We start from the raw sequence: 27,408 nt of genomic DNA on the forward strand, positions 1-27,408 counted from the left end.
TAAATATAAGTGATATTTCATTGTGGCAAAGAAGCAGTATCAGGGTACAACACTAAACTATCCATTCAGTGTCCCATTGTAAATGTACTGGTCGTCCTCTTTCCTCTCCAGTGTGGACATGGGCTCGCTGCTGCCCAAGACGGGCGGTGTGGAGGCGGATCTGGGTGGCATGGAGCCCCCTGCCGCTGTGTGCGTGGGGGGCCAGAGCCTGGTGTTCACCAACTCTCACCACAACTGCGCTCGCACCGCCACACACAGCTATGCCAGCGCCGCCTCTGGCACTAGCTACACCCACGGTGCCCTGGTGAGGCAGCCAGCCACACACACACTTCCTTTTCATGGTTATACATATCTGTACAGGCTTTCACACAGACACACTATCAACTCTCTTGCTCTGTCCGTTAGTCCTCAGTCCTTGGCTCTGGTTTTGGGGCTCTGAGTGGGCCCAAGCCGACCCCGGCTGAGGTTAGGATACCAGAGCAGCTCAACGGGCCCCAGCTCACCCCGCGGACCCATCAGCAGCTGGTCACCGCGGGCAACAGCAGTGTCGCCAAAGAATCCGTTCCACCTGCAGTTCAAGGCTCCGCCCCCATTTCTGCCAGTGAAACCAAGGCCCCGAGAGTGGAGAAGGGCCCTGTTCCAACCTCTCACTGTAAGACACACTCATACGGGTGCTATCATATGGAAAAGTTTCAAGTGAGGTGTGGGTACATGTCATTGTTTGTCTGTATCGGCTTGTCGAATAGGAGGAGATAATGATGGTTACAAGCACATAGCTGAATCTTAATGTGTGGACTACCTCAATGACTGAATCTCCTTCCATCCTCAAATTGCGTTCTTTCCCCAATACATTATCACTCTGCTCAACTTCTCATTCTATCCCCCCCAAAAAGTAAAATATATGGAGATCTAATGGTGACACAGTGGGGGGAGCAGACTCATGGTACATGCAGATTTGACGAGTCAGATCTTTATTTACTGGACTGCTAATGCCACCATTAACTATTCTCTCGGTCTTCTCCAGTGGATCTAAAGATGCAGCCGGAGCCGTCCGCTGTCCTCAGCCAGCTGGCCCAGCGGCAGCAGCAGGCCCAGCAAAGCTCCCTGCCCCAGGCAGAGCCTCTGTCTCTTCCCCCCCAGGTCCCTACTCCCCCAGGCCACTACGACGCCGGGCCCCCGCCTCCCAGAAACGGACCCTCCCTGGACCATCAGGCTCCTATGGCTGAACCCCCACAGAGGCAGATCAAGACCCAGAGACGCAGAGTACCTCCTCCCTCAAAGGTCAGGAAACGTGTGGAAGTAGAGGCTGCCTGCTCACTCAGAGGGTACATAACAATGAGTGTTTGTTTTTTAACCATTTGTAAACATATCTAAAAGTACTGTAGGTAAGTGCAACTTTGCACACTGTCACACATTCAGTCTGAAATGTCTTAGAGCGTGTGACTGAGTGCGTTTTATGTATCAAACTTTGTGAATAGTTTATGTGCTGCGGTGGGATTTCATGTGTTAATGTCCCTCTCATCCTCTTTCCTAATCCCTCTTGCTCGGTCTTCTCAGATCCCCTCATCTGCGGTGGAGATGCCAGGCTCAGCAGATGTGTCTGGCCTCAACGTGCAGTTTGGGGCCCTGGACTTTGACTCGGAGCCCAGTGTGATTGACATGGGCCACCAGGCTGAGCCTGCCAGGGAGCCGGCCCCCACAGCTGTACCCCAGCCCCAAAGCAGCTTGTTTTCCAAACCTGGACCAGTCAGGTGTTTATTGCATTTTCTTTGGCTTAATTAGTATCACTGTGTTGTATAGGGGTAGAGGCCACGGTGAACTTGCTTTACACTAACTCGTCCCTTTACGTTGTTGTTGCAGTGAGCCCCTTGGCAGCTTGTTGTCCGTGCCTCCGTCAATATCAGACCCCAGTTTCCCCTCTCTGGGTTTGCCCAGTGCCACGCCATCCCCCTCCCCGGGTCTCCCCTGCGCCGCCCCACCCTCCACCCCCTCAGCTAGCAGAGTGGACAACGGCCCCACGCAGGGCATGCCCCCCCACCTGGGCTACCCCCAGAGCAAAGACGCCCCCGCCGCCCCTCTTGCTGTGAGTCACCCACACTGCACTTGTCAGGTGTGGTCAGACACTCTCGATTAAGACTACTCCTGTCTCATAAATATGGAGATAATGATGGTTACAAGCACATATCTGACTCTTACTATGTGGAATACCTCAATGACTGAATCTCCTATGGTCAATGGACATTTAAGACCCTCAGGCATTATTTAAGATTACTGGAGCTTTACTATATCAGCACTGTATAGTGAAATCAAGATGGCCGACTGAGAATGTCAATGTCTTTCACAGAATGGCTATGGTGGTGTGAGGACTCAGGGCCCACAGGACTGTAAGTACTCAGGAGAATTTGTGATTGCCGAAAGTGTTATTTCATGGTTAAGTCCAGCATGCTTGCTTATCTGTTTCTTCTCTTTCAGCGATGTCGTTGGCTTCTCGAACCCCTAAGCCCGAATCACCTCCCATGAGCAGTGACGGTGGCCCCGTCCACCATGTTCCCTCCCCAGCCCCCACACCTTCCCACTCTGCCCCTCTGCAATCTGTCAGCAGGTAAGCCCATCACTCCCCTCCCCCCAGTAATTCTCATAATGGAGATGATGATGGTTACAAGCACATAGATGAATCTTAATATGTGGACTACCTCAATGACTGAATCTCCCATCTCCTCTATTGACTGACAAAATAATAAAGTCCTTGTTGTAATGAGTTGGTTCAAACTTTTTAAGACTCATCGGATGATTTGGTAACGTTACCTGTTTTCTCTGCCACGGTTTCCCCAGTCATGTGACCAGTACATACTCATCAGGATCTGCCCTCTCCACTAGCTCCTCCCTTACGGTCAGCACGGCGGCGTCTTTTGGGGTTAATGTAAATCACGTCCGAAACGGATCTAAAATAAGCACTGAAAATGTGAAGAGGAAAAATGCTACCAAAAAACTAAACTGCTGTCAGTCCAACTCTCTCCCTCCCTCCGCCCTACAGATGACCAGTGAGGAGAGCAGTAGTCTCCATGCCTTCTCTTCCTCATCTGGCCCTTCCATCAATGCTGCGGTTAGCAGCTCCAATGGCATGATGCATGTCCCCGGAGCACCTGGTCTATCCGCCAGTGGCAACACCGCCCTCTCAGCTGCCGGACGCACTGCCCAACCCCTGCTGAACACCACCTCTGGTGAGCTCAGGAGAACCATACTGTCACACACAGGTTTTTTTTGTCACTTAACGGTCCTACTCGCTGTCTGTATTATTTGACTGTAGACCCGTGTGATTTTGACTCCCCTCTGTCTCTCATTCTTGTTCCACAGGCAAAGCCCCCCCTAACTTGGCCCAAGGAGTGCCCCCTCTGCTGGCTAATCAGTACATTATGGGCCCTGGAGGCCTGCTCCCTGCATACCCGGTAACTACGCTAACCCTCTTTTCTCTTGCATGCTCTCGTTCTTTGTTTCCATGAATTCCCATCCATTTCTCTTTACCAGTTTCGTTTTCCCCAAGTCTTTCTCTCACTGGCCTGCCATCGCACCCTTTCTCTCGCGCTCTCTTCCTTTTCATACCTTTTGGTTCTTGGTTGTATATGTGGATTATTTCGGTTGACCTGTTTCATTTGGTCATTGTCCCGCTCTAAAGCAGATCTATGGATATGAGGACCTACAGATGCTGCAGTCTCGTCTGCCTATGGTGAGTAACTTTTCACACATGGATCATCACTTACTACGTCGATGAAGAGCAATGCAGCACACATTTCTGTTTGCCCAGACGGACTCTTGCACGGTCTCTGGTTTAGATGACCCAAACAAAAATAAATGTTAATGATTAATATTGCATATCTGTGTCCCTGTCATAATATGGAGATGGTTATAAGCACATGGCTGAATCGTAATATGTGGACTTCCTCAATGACTGTTGAATCTGATGTTTGGTTTCTCCTGGTGTCTATTTCTCTGTAGGACTACTATGGAGTTGCATTCCCTGGTACAACCGCAACAATGCCTGGCAGAGATGGGCTAGCCAACAATCCATACTCAGGTAATGCTTGTTCCACACTCATTTACAAATGCACTCTTTTCGGTGGCCAGAACCAGATCTTGGGTGCACACCATAATATGGAGATAATGATGTTTACAAGCACATAGCTGAATCTTAATTTGTGGACTACCTCAATGACTGAATCTCCATCTCCTCTGACTAAAAGTATAATTAAAGCTTGATTTTCTTCTGGGGGTGCGGAGGTGGTTGAATTGAACAGAACTAGCTAATTCAGCTCATCCCAACTACTCATACTCTCACACAGTGCCTTCAGAAAGTGTTCATACACTTTGGCTTATTCCACATTTTGTTGTTACAGCCTGAATACAAAATGGATTAAGTTTATTGATAATCCATCTACACGAAACACCCCGTGATGACAGTGAAAACACGTTTTGCTAATTAATAGAAAATTAAATGCAGCAATATATTATTGAAATAAGTATTCACACCCCTGAGTCAATAGTTTGTCGAAGCACCTTGGACGGCGATTACAGCTTTGAGTTGTCTTGGGTATGTCGATCAGCCTTGCACACCTGGATTTGGGGATTTTTCTCCCATTCTTTCTTGCAGATTTTCTCAGGGTCTGTTAAAACCTCGCTAGGGTACGTGAGACGGTAGCGTCCCACCTCTTCAACAGCCAGTAAAACTGCAAGGTGCCAAATTCAAAACAACAGAAATCCCATAATTAAAATTCCTCAAACATACATGTATTTTATACCATTTTAAAGATACACTTGTTGTAAATCCAGCCACCGTTTACGATTTCAAAAAGGCTTTACGATGAAAGCAAACCAAACGATTGTTAGGTGAGTGCCTATTCACAGAATAACACAGCCATTTTTCCAGCCAAAGAGAGGATTCACAAAAAGCAGATATATAGATAAAATTAATCACTAACCTTTACACTTCATCAGATGACACTCATAGGACTTCATGTTACACAATACATGTATGTTTTGTTTGGTAAAGTTCATATTTATATCCAAAAATCTGAGTTTACATTGGCGCCTTACGTTCAGAAGTTCCAAAACATCCTTTGATTTTGCAGAGAGCCACATCAATTTACAGGAATACTCATAATAAACATTGCTAAAAGATACAACTGTTATGCATGGAATTTTAGATGCACTTCTTTCTCCTTAATGCAACCGCCGTGTCAGATTTCAAAAAAGCTTTACGGAAAAAGCAAACCATGCAATAATCTGAGTCGGCACTCAGAGCCCAATCAAGACACAAATATATCCGCCATATTTTGCAGTCAACAGAAGTCAGAAATAACATTATAAACATTCACTTACCTTTGATGATCTTCATCAGAATGCACTCTCAGGAATCCCAGTTCCACAAATGTTTTTGTTCGATAATGTCCATCATTTATGTCCAAATTCCTCGTTGTTCTAGCGTTTAATACACTTTCCAAACTCACGACGTGCGGGAAAGTCTCAGCCGAAAAGTTAGTTATTACAGTCCGTAAAAACATGACAAACTAATTATTTAATCAATCTTTAGGATGTTTTTAACATAATTCTTCAATAATGTTCCAACCGGAGAATTCCTTTCTCTTCAGAAAAGCAAATGGAACAGGAGCTACCTCATGTGAAAGCGCATGGTCAGCTCGTGGCTGCTGGCAGACCTCTGACTTATTCCCCTCTCCTTCGGCCCCACGTCACAGTAGAAGCATCAGACAAGGTTCTAAAGACTGTTGACATCTAGTGGAATCCTTACGAAGTGCAACATTACCAATATACCACTATCTTCAATAGGAGCTGAGTTGAAAATCGATCAACCTCAGATTTCCCACTTTCTGGTTGGATTTTTTCTCAGGTTTTTGCCTGCCATATGAGTTCTGTTATACACAGACATCATTCAAACCGTTTTAGAAGCTTCAGAGTGTTTTCTATCCAAATCTACTAATAATATGCATATTCTAGCTTTTATGGCTTTGTAGCAGGCCGTTTACTCTGGGCATGCTTTTCATCCGGACGTGAAAATACTGCCCCCTACCCCAAAGAAGTTAAGTTAGATGGGGAGTGGTGGTGAAGAGCAATCAAGTCTTTCCACAGATTTTCAATGCGATTCAAGCCTGAGCTTTGGCTGGGTCACTCAAGGACTTTCATATTCTTGTTCTGAAGCCATTCCAGCATTGCCTGTTGGAACGCAAATCTTCGCCCCCAGTCTAAGGTCGTTTGCACTCTAATGCAGGTTCTCATCCAAGATTTGCTTGTATTTGGCTCCATTCATTGTTCCCTCTATCCTTATCAGTCTCCCAGTCCCTGCTGCTGAAAAGCATCCCCATAGCATGATGCTGCTGCCACCATGCTTCACGGGAGGGATGGTGTTAGACGGGTGATTAGCTGAGCCTGGTTTTCTCTAGACATAACTCTTTGACCTGAATGCAAAGCACTATTTGTTTCATCAGACTACAAACTTTTGCCTTATGATCAGTCTTTCATGTGCATTTTTGCAAACGCCAGTTGGTCATGTGCTTTTTCTCAGGAGTGGCGTCCGTCTGGCCATTCGCCCGTAAAGACTTCCGGTAGTTTCTCATCTCAGCCAAGGAACTTTGTAGTTCTGACAGTGGTCAGTGGGTTCTTGGTCACCTCCCTGATCAAAGTCCTTTTTGCCCGGTTGCTCAGTTTGGTCGGACGACCAGCTCCAGGCAGTCTGAGTACTTCAATATTTTTTCCAATTTCCCAATATTGGAGATCACTGGGCTCTTGGAATCTTTCAACACTAGAAATGGTTTTATACCCTTCCCCAGATATATGCCTAAATTTGGAGTGTCATAGCAAAGGGGTGTGAGTACTTATGGAAGTTAGATTTCTGTATTAAATTTAATACATTTGCAAACATTTCTAAAAACATGTTTTCACTGTCATTATGGGGTGTGTGTGTGTGGAGGAGAGAAACATATTTGATTTGTTTTGAGTTCAGGTTGGAACACAAAATGTGGAGTAAGTCAAGGGGTATAAATACTCTCTCTCATTCCCTCTTATTCATTTGCCTGTTCTCAGAGGGGGAATTCCGACCCAGGTTAAGCACGCGTAAATTGAACGTAATTCCCTTTTTATGTACTTCTCTACCCATATTCTGACTTTCAATTTAAGCATAAGAATAGCATGCTATTCATTGGGGATGGAGATGAAAGAAATGAATGTGTGGCAGAGGTGTCTACAGATACGCCGTCTTTGGACCTTGTTAATTCCCTCAATTCCACCACCTTTAAGCACAATGAAATGATTAAGGTCGAGCAACCTGTCGGTTCCAAGTGGTACATCTACTTAATTATTTCCTATATAACACCATTCTCCATGCACTGTAATTTACAAATTGATAAAAGCTAGGTAAATGAGTAATCTGTTTGGATAAGGGGATTGTAAATATTAATGACAGTTTTAGATTTATTTGACCATATGATCGCTGGAGACTAGAGGCCGACTGATTATGATTTTTCAATACCGATTAATTGGTCAATTTTTTTTATTTTTATAATGACAATTACAACAATACTTATTGAAACTTAATATAATACATCAATAAAATCAATTTAGCCTCAAATAAATAATGAAACATGTTCAATTTGGTTTAAATAATGCAAAAACAAAGTGTTGGAGAAGAAAGTAAAAGTGCAATATGTGCCATGTAAGAAAGCTAATGTTTAAGTTCCTTGCTCAGAATATGAGAACATATGAAAGCTGGTGGTTCCTTTTAACACGAGTCTTCAATATTCCCAGGTAAGAAGTTTTAGGTTGTAGTTATTATAGGACTATTTCTCTCTATACCATTTGTATTTCATATACCTTTGACTATTGGATGTTCTTATAGGCATTATAGTTCCTCTCCTCGCCCCTACCTGGGCTCGAACCAGGGTCACATCAAAAACAGCCACCCTCGAAGCATCGTTATCCATTGCTCCATTGCAGAGCAAGGGGAACAACTACTTCAAGGTCTCAGAGCGAGTGACGTCACCGATTGAAACGCTAATGCTTTGAATGAATGCTTATGAGCCTGCTGCTGCCTACCACCGCTCTGTCAGACTGCTCTATCAAATATCAAATCATAGACATAATTATAACATAATAAAACACAGAAATACGAGCCTTAGGTCATTAATATGGTCAAATCCGGGAAACAAAACGTTTATTCTTTCAGTGAAATACGGAACCGTTCCGTATTTTATCTAACGGGTGGCGTCCCTAAGTCTAAACATTGCTGTTACATTGCACAACCTTCAATTAATTACGGTCTTTGTTAGGAAGAAATGGTCTTCACATAGTTCGCAACGAGCCAGGCGGCCCAAACTGCTGCATATACCCTGATTCTGCTTGCACGGAACGCAAGAGAAGTGACACAATTTCCCTAGTTAAAAGAAAGTCATGTTAGCAGGCAATATTAACTAAATATGCAGGTTTAAAAATATATACTTGTGTATTGATTTTAAAGAAAGGCATTGATGTTTATGGTTAGGTACACATTGGTGCAACGACCGTGCTTTTTTCGAATGCGCTTGTTAAATCATCACCCGTTTGGAGAAGTAGGCTGTGATTCGATGATAAATTAACAGGCACCGCATCGATTAAATGCAAGGCAGGACACGCTAGATAAACTAGTAATATCATCAACCATATGTAGTTAACTAGTGATTATGTTAAGGTTGGTTGTTTATTATGAGATACGTTTAATGCTAGCTAGCAACTTACCTTGGCTTCTTGCTGCAGTCGCGTAACAGGTAGTCAGCCTGCCATGCAGGCTCCTCGTGGAGTGCAATGTATGGCAGGTGGTTAGAGCGTTGGACTAGTAACCGGAAGGTTGCAATATCGAGTCCCTGAGCTGACACGGTAAAAATCTGTCGTTCTGCCCCTGAACAAGGCAGTTAACCCACCGTTCCTAGGCCGTCATTGAAAATAAGAATGTGTTCTTAACTGACTTGCCAAGGTAAAAAAAAAAAAACGGCCACAATCGGTATCCAAAAATGCCGATTACCGATTGTTATGAAAACTTGAAATCGGCCCTAATTAATCGGCCATTCCGATTAATCGGTCGACCTCTACTGGAGACTGTGAAACCAGTCATATGGCAGCAAACTGAAGCAATCCAACATATCACCTTTTCCACAGTGAAGTTGAAGTGCTGGCCTTGTAACTTGGGATAAAATTGAGGTCCAAACTATAGGCCATGCGCAAATAACAGTGTAAAGGCAAACCTACAGTCAATTTATTTTGATTTGATTTCTATAATGTTTTTATTACACTGAACAAAAAATATGAATGCAACAACTTCAAAGATTTTACTGATTTACATATAAGGAAATCAGTCAATTAAAATAAATAAATTAGAAAACTATGGGTTTCACATGACTGGGAGTATAGATATGCGTCTTAAGGTAACAGCATACAATGATGATCTAGACAATTCTGTGCTTCCAACTTTCTGGCAACAGTACGGGGAAGGCCCTTTCCTGTTTCAACATGACAATGCCCCTGTGTACAAAGCAAGGTCCATACAGAAATGGTTTATTGAGGTCGGTGTGGAAGAACTTGACTGGCCTGCACAGAGCCCTGACCTCAACCCCATCAAACACCTTTGGGATGAATTGGAACGCCGACTGCGAGCCAGGTCTAATCGCCTAACATCAGTGCCCGACCTCACTAATTATCTTGTGGCTGAATGGAAGCAAGTTCCCACAGCAAAGTTCTAACATAAGTGGAAAGCCTTCCCAGAAGAGTGGAGGCTGATATAGCAGCAAAGGGGGACCAACTCCATATTAATGGTCATGATTTTGGAACGAGATGTTCATCGAGCAGGTGTCCATACTTTTGGCCATGTAGTGTACCCTTTTTAAAAAATGTCGATCCAGAGAATCCCAAACATGCTCAATGGGTGATGACATGGCTGGTTAGTATGCAGGCCATGGCGTAACTGGGGCATTTTCAGCTTCCAGGAATTGTGTACATATCCTTGCTACATGGGGCCATGCATTATCATGCTGTGACATGAGGTGATGGCTGTGGATGAATGGCACGACTGGGCCTCAGGATCTCATGGCATCTCTGTGCATTCAAATTGTCCTAAATAAAATGCAATTGTGTTAGTTGTCCATAGGGTTGCCAACTTTTTCACTACCAAATAAGGGACAAGAGGTCGCGTGCCACGGTGGTATGGGTATGGTGTTGTGTGAATGAATGAATATACAGTGTATATTCTTATTCAATTGGAAAGGCAAAACATTTGTATATTCCATTTAGCCTATAGCTTTACTAAAACTTTATCATTATGTAAACTTATGTGAATTAACCTCAAAATAAATGATCAAAGAAATCACAATTTGGACCTTTACAGCAAAAATAACTTTCCAAATGCAAAAGAGGAAAAGAGGGGCATGAGTCACTCACCAAGTCTACATATTTTTTGCTGCTCTTGACTGATTCAAGCAGTCCTTTCTCTTGCATAGCCAGAGAGATGTCATTACATGACAAATCACAGTTCCCAGATATTTGAAGTTCATTTTTGATCAGCTCTGTGCTACATCGGTTTCTTGAGTCTGACCATTTAATGGTCATCAGACAGAAAATCCTCTCTACAAAGGCATTTGAGTCTGGCACACTGAGGACAAATGAGACAATCCTGAACATGTTGATCAAGTTGGCTTTCCCTAGGTTTTTGGAAAACTGCCACCTACTTCTAAATGGTGGATTTTGTGGTATCCTGTCTGGCTTTCTGTATTTCCTCCCGGCTAGCACAAAACTCTTCATAGAGTTGGTCCATACTGACTGTCTCATTTTGAGGGCAACCACCACCTGCTCCAGGTCAGTGAAGGAGAGCTACTCATAGAGGCCAATCAGTTTCACCATTACATTTTCTGGTGAGAAATCAAACCACTTGTCAATGTATGTAATGACAGTGTCATAGAACTTCAAAGTCCTATTGCTGCTTGGACCTTTTGTGCTGACAATTGTTTGTCCATCAGCTGCTTGGTCTACTCAGAAAAAAACTGTCCTGTTTCAGCTGAAGCATCTTAAATGTTGAATTTTTGGACTTCCTCGTAAACATCTGTGATGCAGAGCGTTGTTTCCTCCAGCTTTTTTACGAGTTGGTCAAATACACACCCACTTTGTGGAAAAAGCACAGATTAATCTCAGCAGCTTCTGTTTATTCTTCATACTCAAAAATACTATTCAGTGCCACAGGACAGGTCTCCCTAAGGGACCTGAAGTATGATGTAAGAGCTGGCCAGCTTTGCTGGAGACGATCGACAGCTGGGTGAAAAGAGAGCCATCATGTGCAAACATGTCGCAGAATTTCACAGCACTGTGTGAACAAAGGCAAAAAAAATGCGCGCAGTTCCTCTCTTCGGGAAGCAGATACTGATAAGTGGCTGTAGATCTGTAAAACAATTGTCTCAATATCCACTGACCACTGATCGCAGGCGTGCTTGCAGGCGTTATGAGCTATGAGAGCTGGGCAATTAGCTTTCAGAATGCGATTGTTGGCACTGCTCAATAACTGGTAAACAGAGAGGTGTTTTCCAATTATGTCAGTTTCCGCAGTAGACGTCACGAAGAATGCACCGATATTGCTAGCACCTTTAGCTAGCGTGGCCTTGTGCATTTCTGTGGATGCATGCTGAGTTAGGTCATTCTCCCCTTCATGGCCAATTGAGAATTCCCGACACATAAAGTACAGAAAGCTTTCGTCGAGTCACCACTGACGGGCTTATCCCACGTCTTTTTTGCTTCACATTGTTTGTTGTAGCTGCACAGTCTTTTTTTGCATGTTTATCCATATTTCCTTGATATGCCAAACCGATCGAACAATAACAGAAATTACTTTGCAGGAATTGGCGCGTTTACACCAGACTGTGATTGGATGAATATACGGGACAAGGGAGGTCCCGTATGGAACAATGTAAGGGACATCCCGGCTAATACGGGACAGTTGGCAACCCTAGTTGTCCAGTAGGTTATGCCTGCCTATAACATAACCCCACCGCCACCATGGGGCACTCTGTTCACAACATTGACATCAACAAACTGCTCACCGACACAAAGCCATACACGCCATCTGCCCGGTACAGTTGAAACCGGGATTCATCCGTGAAGCGCTCACTTTTCCAGCGTGCCATTGAAGGTGAGCATTTGACCACCGAAGTCGGTTATGATGTCAAATCAGACGTGCCAATTCTCTCTCTGTCCACAGGTACGAGATCCGAGTTAAACGTACGCAGAAATGAATAGGGCCTGATTTTCTTTACTCAGTGAATCCACCGAGTAAATCTAACATCCCGATTCTCGAGCTGCAACATGCATACATACATGTTTGTGTCAACGGACATGGAGATTAATACATTATTCAACGTAGCTACCCGGTGTCTGCCCCTCCTGTTGTGATGAGTTTGTCGACTGTCAGCTGTACGTAAACACATGGACAAATCCCTTTTCGACTCCATGTGTTGTGGAAAGGTAAACACATTGTTTCAAGCTAACGTTAGCGAACCAAAGATGGGAATTCAGTGGCCTCTATAGTGCCAGCAGTTCACTCGCATTTGCTAGTGAAAGAAATTAAATGCAAATACGAAAACTAACTGGTCGCATTTGTGCGAGTGTGATATACATTTAATTAGTTGTATTTTCCACGTAACATTACGAGGATCACGCAACCTGGTAGACTAACTGTAATTATGATCCACGTCACAAAAAGCATTACAAAAGTATAATAAAAATTGTATGTAAATGTGGCAATATTGATGTTACACAGGAAACCGGTTACTTTATTCATGTGCTGGTTGACAACATGAAGTGTGCTTTACTAAAGTGTGCTTTACTATACATCTTTGTCTGTCGTGACTACAACACAAAGCATATTGAAACATGGTGGCAGCGGTACTCAAAAGAACCTGGATCTCATCGATGTAAATGAAGAATACATCCCAGGCGGCAGTTTGAAAAAGTGCCGCGTTTACAGCCTAGTCATCGCGCGGAACGTCTAAGTTTGCTGGCTATCGTGAGTGACTCTATGCTAAAAGCTAACTGGCTATTGGATACAAGCAGTTTCGTTAGTAGCTAACGTTCCATTCTACAACTAAATCACCATGGAAAATGCACTGAAACCTCCAGGGAAAAATTTACTTTGATGATTGTAATTTAGCACTGACCTGGAAAAGATGGAAAGAGGAATTCAATTTGTACATGGCTCTTACAATGAGAGAAAAACCTGATGACTACAAAGTGAAGCTACTGTATTATCTCATTGGGGTAAAAGGCAGAGATTTGTGAGACCCTATGTGTGGGCAGTACAAAAGACAATCTCCCTGAGGAAGTAATTGCAGCATTGGATGAATTGTGATCCCAAGAAAAATTAATCAATTGAGAGATATAATTTTTTAATGTCAAGTCAGGGCCAAGATGAGAGTTTAGACAAATATCTCACTGAATTGAGGACTCGTGGCCACCTGCAACTTTGGAGTAATCAGACTCTCATCAGGGACAGGATTGTGTGTGGCACGTGTGACCCACAGTTAAGAGAGCACTTACTCAGAGAGACTGATCTCAGTTTAGAGAAATCCATACAGATTGGACGAGCTGCAGAACTGTCCAGACAGAGAGCTAAAGTCATAAATGTGCAGGGCCCTGTAGCAGTGCATGCAGTAACACAGAAAGAGAGGCCGAGGAGACCCTACAGAGGGACAGAGCATTATACAAAGCAGATACTGTGGACGGACACATGAGAGAGAAAAAAAGGAAAAATGCCCTGCATATGGACAAAAATGTAAATCCCGTGGAAAAAAACAATCACTTCTCAATGGTTTGCAAAAGTGCAGGGACCAGCAAGAGAAACAGTCCTGGCAATGGAAAATGCGTCAGCTGACTCAGTGGTGAGGATGTTCTGTGCATCACACTAGGGCCAAAGTCAGAGCATCAACGTGGTGCAGGAGAAAACCACAGACCCCAAATGCAACTCTCTTTGCAACCATGCTGGTCAACAAAAAGTCAGTCAGATTTCAGCTGGATTGTGGTGCTAGTTGTAATGTTATCCCTGCAAACCTCAAAAGACGGTCACCTAGAGCCCTGCAGTCAGGTATGGGTGATGTATAACATGAGTACTCTGACGCCACTGGGGAAGTGCACACTTAAAGTGATCAATCCACGCAATAATAAAACCTACCGAGTTGAGTTCATTGTAGTCAACGAGAATGTGCACAGGCTCATTCTAGGCAGTAAGGCTGTCCAGGCAATGGAGTTAATTACTGTGCAGCATCACAACATCCTGGCCATCAAGAAAACAGGATCCTGGACTAAAGAGCAAATTAAACAAGGAGTACTCTGATGTATTCCAGGGAGATGGATGCTTACCTGGCAAGCTGGAAGTGGATGAGCGAGTGGAGCCCGTCCAGCTGCCAAAGAGACGAGTGCCAGTAGCACTATATAAACCAATCAAAGAGGAGCTCAGTGTTCTAGAGAAAAGGATGAGAAAAGCAGTTGAGAAAAGCACAGATTGGATTAGCAGCCTGATCGTAGTGAAGAAACCGTCTGGAAAACTAAGTGTGCATTGATCCGAAACCTCTCAACAAGGCGCTCAAGAGGAGCCATTACCCACTTCCCACTATTGAAGACGTGCTGCCAGATCTGGATAGAGCACGCGTGTTCTCTGTTTGTGATGTAAAAAATGGATTTTGGCATGTGGAACTGGAGGAGGAATCCAGCTATCACGTTCTCTACACCCATGGGACGCTACAGGTGGCTGCGCATGCCAATGGGAATCAGTCCAGCCCCAGAGATCTTTCAGAGGAAGTTGAACCAGGCAATGGAAGGACTTCCAGGAGTCAAAATCATTGCAGATGACATCCTGATTGTGGGAGGAGGAGACAATGATGAAGCGGTGACTCTGGACCATGACAAAAACCTGAAAATGCGCCTGGACAGATGCAGGAAGCTCAATATCAAGCTGAATCCTGAGAAGCTGAAGTGCCCTACATTGGCCGCCTGCTAACATCAGAGGGGTTGAAAGTGGACCCAGGAAAAGTGACAGCCATCAAACAGATGCCTAGGCCTGCAGATGTGCAGGGGATGCAGCGCTTCCTGGGCATGGGCAACTACCTAGCCAAGTTCTGCAGCCACGCCACAGAGCTCTGCAAGCCACTGCAATAGCTAACACACAAGGACTCACTGGGGGAGTGGTCAGAGACATGAGCAGGCTTTCAATAAAATCAGGGATACCATTATACAGACCCCTGTGCTGAAATACTACAACTCAACAGAGCAGCTTGTACTACAGTGTGATGCTTCAGAGAGTGGGTTAGGAGCAGCCTTGATGCAGGGAGGACAACCAATAGCATACGCCAGCAGAACCCTGACAGACTGAAAAAGGATATGCACAGATGGAGAAGGAGCTGCTTGCAGTGGTGTTTGGCATGGAGAGGTTCCACCAATTCACATATGGACGAACTGTGGAAGTGCAGTCAGATCACAAGCCTCTAGAGAGCATCATGACAAAGCCTCTCCTCAGTGCACCAAAAAGACTACAACGCATGCTCATGAGACTCCAAAACTACGAGGTCAGTCTGCGATACATTCCGGGAAAACGTGGTGCTGGCCGACACCCTGAGCAGGGCATACCTCACAGAACAAGACAACAGAGGCCCTGTGGAGGTCAAAGTGGAATCAATCAATATGACACACTACCTCCCTGTGTCAAGCGAGAGACTAAAGCACATCCAGAGAGCCACTGAGCTGGACCGGGAGCTCCAGACACTGAAAAATGTGATCCTGCAGGGGTGGCCTGAAGTGAAAGGACATGTACCCTGGGAAGTAGCCATGTATTTTCACAACAGAGATGAGCTGAGTGTGCAAAATGGAGTTATCTTCAGAGGTGAGCAAGTCGTTGTGCCTACTGCCCTCAGGTCAGAGATAATGCAGAGAATCCATTCCTCAAACATAGGAACAGAGGGATGTCTGAGAAGAGCTTGCGAGTGTGTCTACTGGTCAGGCATGAATGCACAGCTGAGAACATACATGGCACAATATAGCACCTGCACTGCATGAGGTATGAAGCAGCAGAAAGAAACGTTGAGGCCACACGAAGGACCAAAGCGTCCCTGGGAAAATATAGGGACTGACCTGTTCCAGTTCATCGACAGACTACATGGTCACAGTTGATTCTCTCCAACTTCTGGGAAGTGGACCATTTGGAGAACACACAGTTGAAAACAGTAATTTGAAAACTGAAGACACACTTTTCACGCTATGGCATACCTGACATCCTTTACTCAGACAATGGTCCCCAGTACTCTTCAGACGAGTTCCGAAGTTTCAGCAAGGCTTGGGACTTTACACACAAAACATTGTCTCCAGGTTACCTGCAAAGTAATGGGAAAGTGGAATCGGCAGTGAAAACAGCCAAAAGACTGATGGCAAAAGCAAAGGGAGCAGGTGCTGACCCATACCTGGCCATGCTGGATCACAGAAATACCCCGTCACAAGGAACAGACAGCAGCCCTGCAATGGTGCTCATGGGAAGACGTACAAAGACACTACTAATGAGTGAAAATCTTCTGAGACCGGGGATGGCAAACTGTCAGCTGGAGAAGTACAATGAGACAACAGAAACAGGCAAAGTACTACGACACCTCTGCTAAGGATCTCACAGTGCTGCAACGAGATGACCGGGTGAGAGTTCAGCCACTCACAGGACAGAAACGGTGGTGGCAGAGGGCCACAGTAGTCAGACCTGTGGGGAGCAAAGGTCCTACGAGGTGAAGACAAAACAGGGACAAGTCTTCAGGAGGAACAGGTGACACCTGAGAAATAGAGGATTTCCCCACTGTTGAGGAGCCTGGCACAGAGCCAGTGAACAGAGCACCAGCTGACGCCCAGCAGAGTGCAGAACACAACCTAGAGGTGAACGATGCACCTCAACACGAAGATCCAAACATCTCAGGTTAAGCACCTCCTGATGTAATCAACACACTCCACACAAGGTCTGGTAGGGCCATCCGAAGACCTATACACCTGAAAGAATTTGTGTGAAGGTAAAAAATAATAATAAATAATGCACAGTCAGACAGTAAACAAACATTCAGTTCACATTCCAGTTTATTGCAGACATGGACTACAAGCCAAAGTTAGGTGGAGTCTGCCTTTTGTTGTTTAAAAAAATTAAAAAGAGGACATGTAGCAATATTGATGTTACACAGGAAACGGAAACCAGTTGTTACTTTTATTAATGTGCTGGTTGACAACATGCCTAGTAAAGTTTGCTTTACTATATATCTTTGTCTGTCGTGACTACAACACAAAGCATATTGAAACAATAAACATCTTGGGATTAAATGGAGTTTAGAAGACTGATGAAGAATGAATGGGTGTCCGGTGTTAGCTAAAGAGGCAATGCTTCTAAAATGCCTTGGCACTAGATTTGAGATTCTATCAATTTTGAAAGTCTGAAATGATGTATGCGCTGCAAAGAAATCCAATAGGCACCTTTACATCGGCTTTAAACACCTGACTCTTCTAGCGAACAGCTGTCAGATTCTCTTTGCATTAGCCTACTTAAGCTTTGTGTAGCCAGTTTGCGGTCTGTGTCGACGCGATCATTTGTTTTGTTTTTATGTTTTCCAAATGATTTAGCTTTTAGTGTTGATTAGGAACCATGTCTAAAAGCCAATACTTGTGAGCTGTCCCTAATGATTGAGCTGGCCCTAGTGATTGGCCCTGTTTGAGAGGTGACATGCGTTCCTCTACTATAGAGACTAAACTTGGGGGCATGTGCTAAGAAAAACATTAGTTATCTCCAATTTGCTGTGCGCTTCTGGTATTCTTAAAAAGTTGGACAGGGTTGGCAGGTCTGCAAACTGCAGTCAGGTCAAGACCCTGGTGAGGACGATGAGCATGCAGATGAGCTTCCCCCAACTTGAGACGTCTGTGGCATTATGTTGTGTGACAATTGCACATTGTTAGTGGCCTTTTATTGTCCCCAGCACAAAGTGCACCTGTGTAATGATCATACTGTTTAATCAGCTTCTTGATATGCCACACTTGTCAGGTGGATGTATTATCTTGGCAAAAGAGAAATGCTCACTAACAGGGATGTAAATAAATTGGTCACAAAATTTTAGAGACGCTTTTTGTGCGTCTTTTATTTCCGCTCATGAAACATGGAACCAACATGTTGCATTTGTTTTTGTTCACTATACATGCCCAGACTTCTCACTTTTTTAAATAATTTGTTTTGTTTTAAATATGAACCACTATTAGTAGCCACCGTCAGTTATACCCACATTTAACTGTTACTGACGTTAGTGTTAGTTTACCTTTTCTTTCCTCTGTCACGTTCGTTTGGTTGTTCCTGAGGATCGCTAGCAATAGTAGATCATATTAGACAAACGTATTACAAGTTATGCAATAATTTGGGACATGTAGCCTATTTTGAATTATTATGGACCCCCAGACTGCGTAGCAGTTTAAACATGGCACATGACTACTGGACCGTTGTCATCAGTTCCATTAATAATTATTTGTGAAGATTTTTAGGACTATTGTTCAACGCCTTTTGTACACTCCTTCCCTTCCCAACATTTCATGGATTGAACAATTGACTATGGCAACTTTCAGGAATAATTAAACTTTTTTTGATTTACCAATGTATTTGGTGCATAAAGGATCTCCAAACCTGTTTTATTATTCATAAATACTTTCCTAACCATAAATAATATACAATATCAGTTTTTATTTACCAATTGGTGCCGAAAGTAACATGGCTGTATGTACATGGCCTTCTGTTATTGATCCTTAATATTTTTTGCCTAATATTCTGAACTCCATATATTCTATAGAGTCTGAATTCTAATTAAAGGTACACCTAATTTAAAGGGATAAATGTACAAAACCCTATTGAGTGAACTCGACAAGAAAACCTGTTAGCCAGCAAGTGGGAGTTTTCAGCAATTGAATTATATGTATTCAGCAGCGCAGGGGAACCACACCTGCAAAGCACGTTACGCACCTTCATAATGCAATTTTGAATACCAACTACTCAGAAGTGGGTAGGAAAAGCATTAATAAAGTATGAATCAGGCCCATATTGATCACTATCTCCCCTCTCTTTTAGGTGAAGCGACCAAGTTTGGCAGAGGGGACTCGTCTTCCCCAGCTCCCCCCACCAGCCTGTCGCAAGGCCCCTCCGCTCAGCCCCAGCAGCCCCCCCAGGCTCAGAGCCAAGGTCTGGGACAGAGCCAGGGCCAGCAGAACCAGGCCTTCCTCAATCCACCTCTGCCCCCAGGCTACGGCTACACCGGCCTTCCTTACTACGCCGGCATGCCCGGGGTGCCCAGCGCCTTCCAGTACGGCCCCACCGTTTTTGTGCCTCCGGCCTCGGCCAAGCAGCCCAACATGGGCTTGGGGAACCCCTCCAGCCAGTACCACCAACAGCATCAGCCTAGCTACGGCCAGCACGCGTATGGAACAGGTGTGTGTGTCAGTGAGTGAGAGAGAGTGAACTGAAATCAGACTGTGTGTGGCTGAGAAGGAGAGTTCTTGCTTAGCGAGCATGGCCCCACCCCCCTGCCGGATATAGTCGCTGTTCACATGCTATTCTAGCCAGTTGCCTTATTGCTTCTCTCTCGGTTCTTCTTCTCCCCCTTACCCATCCCCCTTCCTCTGCTGTCCTTTTTACTCTCCCCATCCACTTTACTCGTTCCTCCTGGTCCTCTTCCATTCCTCCTCTCAGCTTTTGACGACCTGTCTCAGGGCCACGCGGGGGAGTACAGTAAGGGAGGGTACGGAGGCTCTGCCCAGTCTCAGGCCAAATCAGCTGGCAGCGGCCCAGGGAAAGGTACACTCACTGAACTCAGCTGCCCCAGGACGCACCCCCCCTTCCCCGCCCCTTTCCCCTCCCCGCCCCCTTCACTTGTTATCGGCCGTGATATATAGATATATATATATACACACTACTGTTCTGAAACACCCCCCTCACTACTAACTAAGAAATACTCCCTCAGTCACTACTAACTCTTGAAATGTTGAAAATTGCCTACTGACACCGTGCCGCCTCGTGAGGGCAAACTGACATGTTTGTGGCCTCTCGCTCACAGCTCCAGGTTTGTCCAGCTCAGGCAGCAGTGGAGGGGTGACCGATATTGGCGCTTCAATGTACAGCAAGACACAGGTGAGCTCAGTAACATTCTGTGTACTGTGACCTATGCTTAAGTCAGTCAACACCTGGTTTATAGTTGTTGCTGTTAGTTTTGTCGCGATACCAGGGGCCTGTTGCACAAAACTAGGATAAGGGATTAAGCCAGGATATCTTGGTGATCCTGGCTCAATTGATCCGTAATCCGGTTGCACTAAAGATGGATAGGGGGCAGGAGGATATGTTATGGTATAAATTACCATGGAGATTTATTCTGTGGAGCTAGCCTGCTCCAGACCAGGCTAAATTCCAGGATCTATTTAATCTCATCCCTAATGTCAGTCAGCAGTCACCACAAATGGAAACCAATAGTTATTTCACTGCTCACTATACATTGTTATCACATATAACTAGACCCACTGTTATTATTTAAACGTTTGTGATCATTAATTTCAATGATTTTGGATAAAAAATGATTTTTAGATGATGTTGCTATCATTAGATAATTTACAGTTTCCCATAGACTATAAGGCTATATATAAAAAAACACAAGTCATAATATTGTAACCAGTTGTTTTAAAGGAGGACAGTTGTTAAAATGACAGATGTGGGGCATTTCGTGAAATTGTACTTCAGTATGGTTTCATAAACAAAGACATGCTGATGTGCCAGAATATTAAGTATCACATTGTCATAAGTATCAAAACTGTAAAAACAATATGTAGCTTTTCTGCAGAAAGAACCAGCCTCATAAATTTATGACTTTATCCTTTTTCTTCAGTGTGGCCCTAGTACTCTGTCATATAAACAAATACACATTCCATATGAATATAAAAACACAATGTGTAACATTATGTTCCTTTATTGAATAAGGACAAAACAAAGCAGGTAAACCATCAGCTCCTTTCGAAACTGAAGTCACAGTGACTCTACAAGATGGAAAGCACAGAATCCAAGCATATTATACAAAATGATACATACACATTCAAAGGTCTGTATATAACACACCCTGCATGTCTGCACACTAAAATAAATGCAGGACAAATCCATACACATCAACTGAACAGACAAATGAATGGATGCAGTAGCCTCCCTGCAGCCTTGTATTACACACAGTATACCGCACAAACATCATAAGAGGCCAAATTCGTCAAAAAACGAACCCAAAAAAACCCAAATTCCTCTGCCACCGCAGGACATATTTAACCAAAATTGAAAGCACACATACTAACTAAAATAATTCAACACATATTGGTCCCTCAGCAGCCGACCACTGTCGTCATCAGGGAAGATTGCCGGATTGTCCCAGTCCATGGCTGGTGGCACTCTGGGGGCCCTCTCCTTCCTCAGGCAGGCCACATTGTGGAGGACAGCACAAGCCACAGTAATATCACATGCCCTAACAGGGCTGACCCTTAATTTGTGAAGGCAGTGAAAGCGTGCCTTCAGGAGGCCAAAGGTCATTTCAACTCTGGCCCTGGTCCTGGCATGGGCATGGTTGTAGGCCTGCTGTGCTTCCTGGGGGTCTGTGAAAGGTGTCAGGAGAAAAGGCTGGCAGCCATACCCCCTGTCTCCCAGCAACACACCAGAGAATTCACCTGTCAACACAAAATCTCATCATTACTACCTCATAAACACAGTGATATTCTTGACACAGCCATGATGGTTATAAATAGGGGTTGTGTGGCTTACCTTGTGATAGGCACTGATAGATTTCAGAGGCCCGAAAGATTCTGGAGTCATGGACTGAGCCAGGCCATTTTGCCACAACATTGCTGATCACACAGTCAGCATTGCAGACCATCTGAAATCATAAGATGAGGAATATTACACCAATCAATGCACATCACTGGCAATGCAGAGTGTTCGTCAATGGACAATATCAAAAAGTTATGTTCACCTGAACATTAATGCTGTGAAAGGATTTCCTATTCACAAAATCGGCCTCATGGGCACCTGAGGGGGCTTTTATCCTTATGTGTGTGCAGTCCACTGCACCAATGACATTGGGGAAACCTGTCACACAAAGTAATGAGTATCCTACTATGTGTTAACAGTTGTCCTGTAATTTGTAGATCCTCTTACCTGCAATCCTATAGAACTCCTCTTTGATGTCACAGAGTCTTCTGTGGCCAGGGAAGGAGATGAAGACATCTGCTAATGCTTTGATAGCCAGACACACACTCCTTATTGTGCGGCAAATTGTGGCCTTGTTCAGCTGTTCTGCATCCCCCACTGAGTACAGGAAGGCTCCACTAGCAAAAAAGCGCAAGGCCACACAAACCATTTGCTCCACACTCAGTGCATGGCTCCGTGCAGTGCGGTGCTTAATCCTGGGACCCAGTAGTCTGCATAGATACCTGATGCCATCTGCAGAAAACCTGTATCTTTCATATAGATGGTCATCAGGGAAGGCCAGTGGGTCCAACCGGTCCCTGAAGACCCTTTCTCGCCTGAAGGCTCTCCTCAGCACAAGTGCTTCTTCATCCACCACATCTCGCACGAATGGGCATGCCATTGTCAGAGCAGAAAGGAGCACACAATTTTGGGCCTTCATATAGGCTAGTGGCCACACCTGGTGCTGGGGGGGTGGGCAAAAGAGGGCGATGCCTTATAACGATGACTTGGTTGTACTGATTGCTGGGAAAATAAAAAAAACCTTAGAAAGATGCCACCGTCCTGTGTGCTCACAATAAGAGCTCATATGTCATGGCTCACTTGACTTTACGAGAATATACCTAATTTTTATTTTGAGCTGTGTCATCTTCTTGGAGCTGGGGGAGGAAAGAAAAATAATGATTAATACATTTGTGTTAGTTAGCATACAGTGTACATTGAAGGCATATCTCACCTCCCTCTCAAGTTTTTTTATTTCAAGGTCCAGTTTCCTAATTGTCCTCTTTTTTATTTCGGACTCCAGTGCAAGATTTTCCATCTTTTTCTTCTTGTACTGAATGTCTATGTCTGCCAGTTCTATTTGGCGCCGGAGGTGGTTGCCATACAACTTTCTGATAGCTTGTGAGCTCTGTGAACACAATACAATTAGCGCAGCTGGAATTTGGCAGGATGTGGTGTCCTTTTATTAATACGCACTATGTTGCCAGGCTGGTTTTCCCACTGTATAGCATCTGGGTCCTGTAAAAGAAATTAGATTTTTTGATTTTGATGAGGACTCCTCACCATTGTAGAGTAAATAGTACTTTCACAGTCTTAACATGATACCTCATGCCTTCTGGAATCCAGAGAGATGGTCTCCTCCTCATCATCGTCTCCATCATGTGCTGTTGCTGCTGCACTGGGGCCTTCACCCTATCACATTTAATCGGATTCATATTGAAGCTAGTAGACAAGACATGCCAGGCCTACAGTATGCCTTTGATGGAGTACTCACTGGATCAGCATCGTCTGGTGCTTGTGCTGGTGGCTCTAACAGGAACACAGTGCTGCCAGACACTGCAAGGCAATAGGTAAACCAAAGTCAGACAGTCCAAATTGATTCAATATGAATGTGGTTGTATCCCATGTAGAGATGGAAGGACATACCTTGAATGAAGCGGGTGGCATCTTGGGAGGAACCTATGCTCGTCTCTTTCCCCCCAGGGATCCCCTCTAAGACGGGCCTGCCTTTATTTAGCTCCAAGGCCATGTCCTCTGCTGGGGTAAGGTCAGCCTTTGGTGACCCACCACCCGTGCCTTGTCTGTGGGTATTCTTTTTCACTGCTAAAACAGTACAGACAATGTGTGAGCAGGCACCTTCTGGGTACAATATATGCTTGTGCTTTGTTAAATATTAGTCAGGGACCATACCATTCTGCAGAATGTTCTTGTATTTGATTTTGACCTGCTGCCATGTCCGTTTTGGCCCGTTCATGTTTAATCTACACACACACACACACACACACACACACATTTAATGGAGTCACACTGCAAAAAATTACTTGGTATTTTTGTCTTGTTTTCAGTAAAAATATCAAAAAATGTATCATAGCTTTTTACAGTGTGATGGAGTTACTTTACACAATTTCACTCATATCTGCAGTGCATTTCAATTAAAAATTTAACCGTTTCATAATTACAGTACAACTGCATTTTTGGAGATGTGAATTAAATATTTGAATTGTAATTGTGATGTTTCAGCGGAGCGGTGAGTGTGTAATTGTGCACTACTTACGCATTCAGGCGGTCTGCAATACTTTGCCACGCTTTTTCTCTTTGCTTTATCACTGTGGCGGTGTTGCCTTTCTTCTTAATTATATATTTTACCTCCTCGTATGCCTCCATGAGGATTTGTGCTTCCGACGGGGAAAAGTACGCGGCTCTAGTTGCCATGGTAAATCAGTTAATCTGTGATCTGTGGCGGGGTCTATTTGAGTGAGCCGTGAGCGCGCACCTATCCAGGATTGGTTTCACCTGGCTTAATGAATCCGTGTCTGCTCATCCTGGCTTGGTCTTTGTGCAACCAATTAAGCCTGGACGCACATGTTTTGGCTTCATTGAGCTCAGCTGAGTCATTTATCCCGGATGTCTTAATTCTACTTTTGTGCAACAGGCCCCAGGAAGCAAGGGAAACAAAACATGTATCAGATTTCATTTCTTGAGGGAAAACGATCCTAATTTTGGAAAAAAAACTGCCTTATGTTGTCACCCAGAGTCACGTTTCATTTCCAAGCTATAGCACACAATATTTTACAAAAGTAGGTTTTAAAAGAACATAGTTTAGTCTGTTTCATGTATTATTTTTTGCCACACAAAATGGAATCGGTGTGTCGTGACATCACTAGTTGCTGTATAGTTTTAGAGTTTCAGCCAATGATGTGTATACAAATCATTGGTTTGAGACATGTCTGAGAATAAGCGGCTTTAATTGATACGGCTGGTTGGATTAATTGATCTTAAGGAGCAGACCTCCTCAGTTCCACAGGATTGAAATATGAATGAGGATAAATTCAGGATCATACCTCTTATGCTCAGATATTACATAATATAATGGGCTTCTCCACACTCTGTTCACTGCCCCCAACCCCAGTCTTTTGATAAGCAGGGTTTCCACGCGGGAACACCCCCTCCCTTCAGCCTGCCGTCTGCGCTGGGGGGCACGGGCCCTCTGAACCCCGGCGGTGCCCCCGGTTACGCCCCGCCACCCTTCCTCCACATTCTGCCTGCCCACCAGCAGCCACACTCCCAGCTGCTACACCACCACCTCACCCAAGACGGACAGGTAACATCCCTTCAACCTGTTGTTGATAAACACCATACACTTAACATTCTCCTCCTGTTGTTGATAAACACCATAGACATACATGGACTTGGTGTCGGAGCTGAACTGCAGTGGTGAATGACTTCCGACAGATCGCAAAGGTTTTAATGGTCTGTCAAGATAGGGCGTAAGACTGTTACGGTTAACATATCATGAACATATTTTTTATTTTATTTCACCTTCAACTAGGCAAGTCAGTTAAGAACGAATTCTTATTTACAATGACGGCCTACCCCGGCCAAACCCGGACGATGCAGGGCCAATTGTGCGCCGCCTTATGGGACTCCCAATCACGGCCGGATGTGATTCAGCTGATAAACACTACAGTCATTCGAACCTGGGACTGTAGTGACGCCTCTTGCACTGAGATGCAGTGCCTTAGACCGTTGCGCCACTCAGGAGCCCCTGAGTATATAAATAAAAAGTGGAGATGGGGTTCTGGGATGGGTTCCAATGAGTTTTGACTAGGAAGTGCCGTTTCTGTATATTCCCATCTTGCTCAAACAACTTTTCTACCCTCTAGTAAATACCCCTCTCCCTAGTTTGACCCAATAGCCAATAATTGACTGTGGGGTGTGTGTGCATTCTGTTTCCCCCTGTAGGGTGGTCCGGGTCAGCGCAACCAGTCCAGCAGCATGCAGCAGAAGAGCCAGGGCAACAAGTCCAGTTATGGAAGCCCTTACTGGGCCAACTGAAGGGTACACCTGGGGAGTCTGTCCTGGCCCCCCATCCTAAAGGCTGTGTCTCCCTTCTCCAACTCCCCCATTCATTTTTCTTTCTCTTTTCCTTTTTCAAAATTGGTTGTACATGTAAGATATTTATGTATGTATTTATATATATATATACTGTATATGTAATAGTAGAACATGAAATGTGGTTGCTGCATTTTATTTTTGAAAGTCGTTTTTGTTTACTTTTTCAAAACTGCAGGAAGACATTACAAAAATACATCTGAGAACTCCTATAGAGGAAATGGAAAAGGAGAGAGCTTTAGCACTGAGCAAAATGAGGATATCTCAGATGGGGGGTTTCCACATTAACAAACTACATTTGTCTCCTTTTTTTTTATACACAACTCTTGAGTTATCCTGCTTATCCCCTTCATTTTCACCTTTTAAAAACTTCAGCCGTAGGTCTGCCGTGGGTGGCTCTGGCAAGGGGGGCTGCCTCTGTGCCTTCCGCCGCATCGATACGCCTCAAAGACCTGCCCATTAAAATTGTATATTTTAATTTCATTTTAACCGTTTCCATCTGAATAAAAGTTCTGAGCAGTAATCATCTTGCCCAAGTTCTTTCTCGTCATTTAGTTTGTGAGGTACTGATTGTGAGGGCAGACTGGACTTAGATGTTGTGATTGAATGTGTGATTTGTTGTTGACCCTGAACTGACCAGGGCTACCGCACAACAACTCCTTCGTACTTGAGCGCCATCCACAATGGCTAATCTGGAGGCGAAAGAAACGGCCACTTGTTTAGGTTAGGTTCTGGCTAGCGGAGTAGAACACTTGAAAAATAAAAGGATATCCTCAAACTCTAGGAGCTCAGATGCAATAATTGAATAAACGCTTCGACAGATTAAGACAGCATGTCTGTCGAATCGTTGGTTATTAAATTATTCCATCTGAGCTCCTAGAGTGAGAGGCTTTCTTTCTATTGCACAATGGCTAACTTGGCCAGCAATTTTAATTTGGCATTGGTTATTCATTCACAATACTCATCAGAAACCCTAGCAAAATCTCTGGAAATGCTAAAGTTGTACCAGTTTCAGCTATATCTCAAATTCCTATTGAAAGATTGGCCAAAACTATAAGCAGCCTTAATCTTAACGAATGTAACTGAACAAAAATATAAATGCATCATGTGAAGTGTTGGTCCCATGTTAAATGAGCTGGGGGGGGGGGAATCCCAGAAATTGTTCACAAAAAGCTTATTTCTAAAATTGTGCACAAATTTGT

At 44.3% G+C, this 27,408-nt stretch overlaps 2 protein-coding genes and 3 non-coding genes across 15 annotated transcripts in view; 4 read left to right on the forward strand and 1 right to left on the reverse strand.

The window, feature by feature from the left end:
* Positions 1-26,729, forward strand: part of LOC139577086 (ubiquitin-associated protein 2-like) — a 36,296-nt gene extending 9,567 nt beyond the window's left edge. For 4 of the 7 annotated variants that reach the window (XM_071403867.1, XM_071403866.1, XM_071403870.1 and 1 more), the window contains 17 exons: positions 112-304; positions 406-652; positions 1,025-1,281; positions 1,558-1,751; positions 1,861-2,083; positions 2,345-2,384; positions 2,473-2,602; positions 2,833-2,920; positions 3,035-3,221; positions 3,355-3,446; positions 3,674-3,724; positions 3,994-4,072; positions 19,178-19,534; positions 19,796-19,900; positions 20,160-20,233; positions 25,224-25,415; positions 26,057-26,729. In XM_071403867.1, the coding sequence (XP_071259968.1) occupies positions 112-304; positions 406-652; positions 1,025-1,281; positions 1,558-1,751; positions 1,861-2,083; positions 2,345-2,384; positions 2,473-2,602; positions 2,833-2,920; positions 3,035-3,221; positions 3,355-3,446; positions 3,674-3,724; positions 3,994-4,072; positions 19,178-19,534; positions 19,796-19,900; positions 20,160-20,233; positions 25,224-25,415; positions 26,057-26,149 (2,602 nt within the window). In that variant the 3' untranslated portion in view covers positions 26,150-26,729. The remainder of the gene's footprint in view (positions 1-111; positions 305-405; positions 653-1,024; positions 1,282-1,557; positions 1,752-1,860; positions 2,084-2,344; positions 2,385-2,472; positions 2,603-2,832; positions 2,921-3,034; positions 3,222-3,354; positions 3,447-3,673; positions 3,725-3,993; positions 4,073-19,177; positions 19,535-19,795; positions 19,901-20,159; positions 20,234-25,223; positions 25,416-26,056) is intronic. The other 3 variants (XM_071403871.1, XM_071403872.1, XM_071403873.1) reach the window with 3 other exon arrangements.
* On the forward strand, positions 744-822 carry LOC139577398 (small nucleolar RNA SNORD121A). Its single transcript, XR_011675289.1, has one exon. It is a non-coding gene; the product is annotated as a small nucleolar RNA SNORD121A (small nucleolar RNA).
* LOC139577399 (small nucleolar RNA SNORD121A) lies at positions 2,154-2,231 on the forward strand. The gene has a single exon (XR_011675290.1). It is a non-coding gene; the product is annotated as a small nucleolar RNA SNORD121A (small nucleolar RNA).
* On the forward strand, positions 4,147-4,225 carry LOC139577400 (small nucleolar RNA SNORD121A). The gene has a single exon (XR_011675291.1). It is a non-coding gene; the product is annotated as a small nucleolar RNA SNORD121A (small nucleolar RNA).
* On the reverse strand, positions 21,023-24,699 carry LOC139577087 (putative nuclease HARBI1). 5 transcript variants are annotated; one of them, XM_071403879.1, is made up of 10 exons: positions 24,005-24,699; positions 23,741-23,917; positions 23,589-23,650; positions 23,420-23,506; positions 23,049-23,332; positions 22,936-22,971; positions 22,283-22,837; positions 22,098-22,213; positions 21,890-22,001; positions 21,023-21,795 (listed from the first exon to the last, which is right to left on the reverse strand). In XM_071403879.1, exons 7-10 carry the CDS (start codon positions 22,752-22,754, stop codon positions 21,425-21,427), a joined length of 1,071 nt encoding a protein of 356 aa, XP_071259980.1. In that variant the 5' UTR covers positions 22,755-22,837; positions 22,936-22,971; positions 23,049-23,332; positions 23,420-23,506; positions 23,589-23,650; positions 23,741-23,917; positions 24,005-24,699; the 3' UTR covers positions 21,023-21,424. The 5 variants fall into 5 exon arrangements, with proteins under 5 accessions (XP_071259980.1, XP_071259976.1, XP_071259979.1 ...); XM_071403875.1 differs by having other exon boundaries at positions 22,283-23,506; XM_071403878.1 differs by having other exon boundaries at positions 22,283-23,332; positions 23,589-23,917.
* Positions 26,730-27,408: the final 679 nt, after the last annotated feature.

Source organism: Salvelinus alpinus, chromosome 5, assembly GCF_045679555.1.
Source record: "Salvelinus alpinus chromosome 5, SLU_Salpinus.1, whole genome shotgun sequence".
In the NCBI taxonomy this organism is placed as follows: Eukaryota; Metazoa; Chordata; class Actinopteri; order Salmoniformes; family Salmonidae; genus Salvelinus; species Salvelinus alpinus.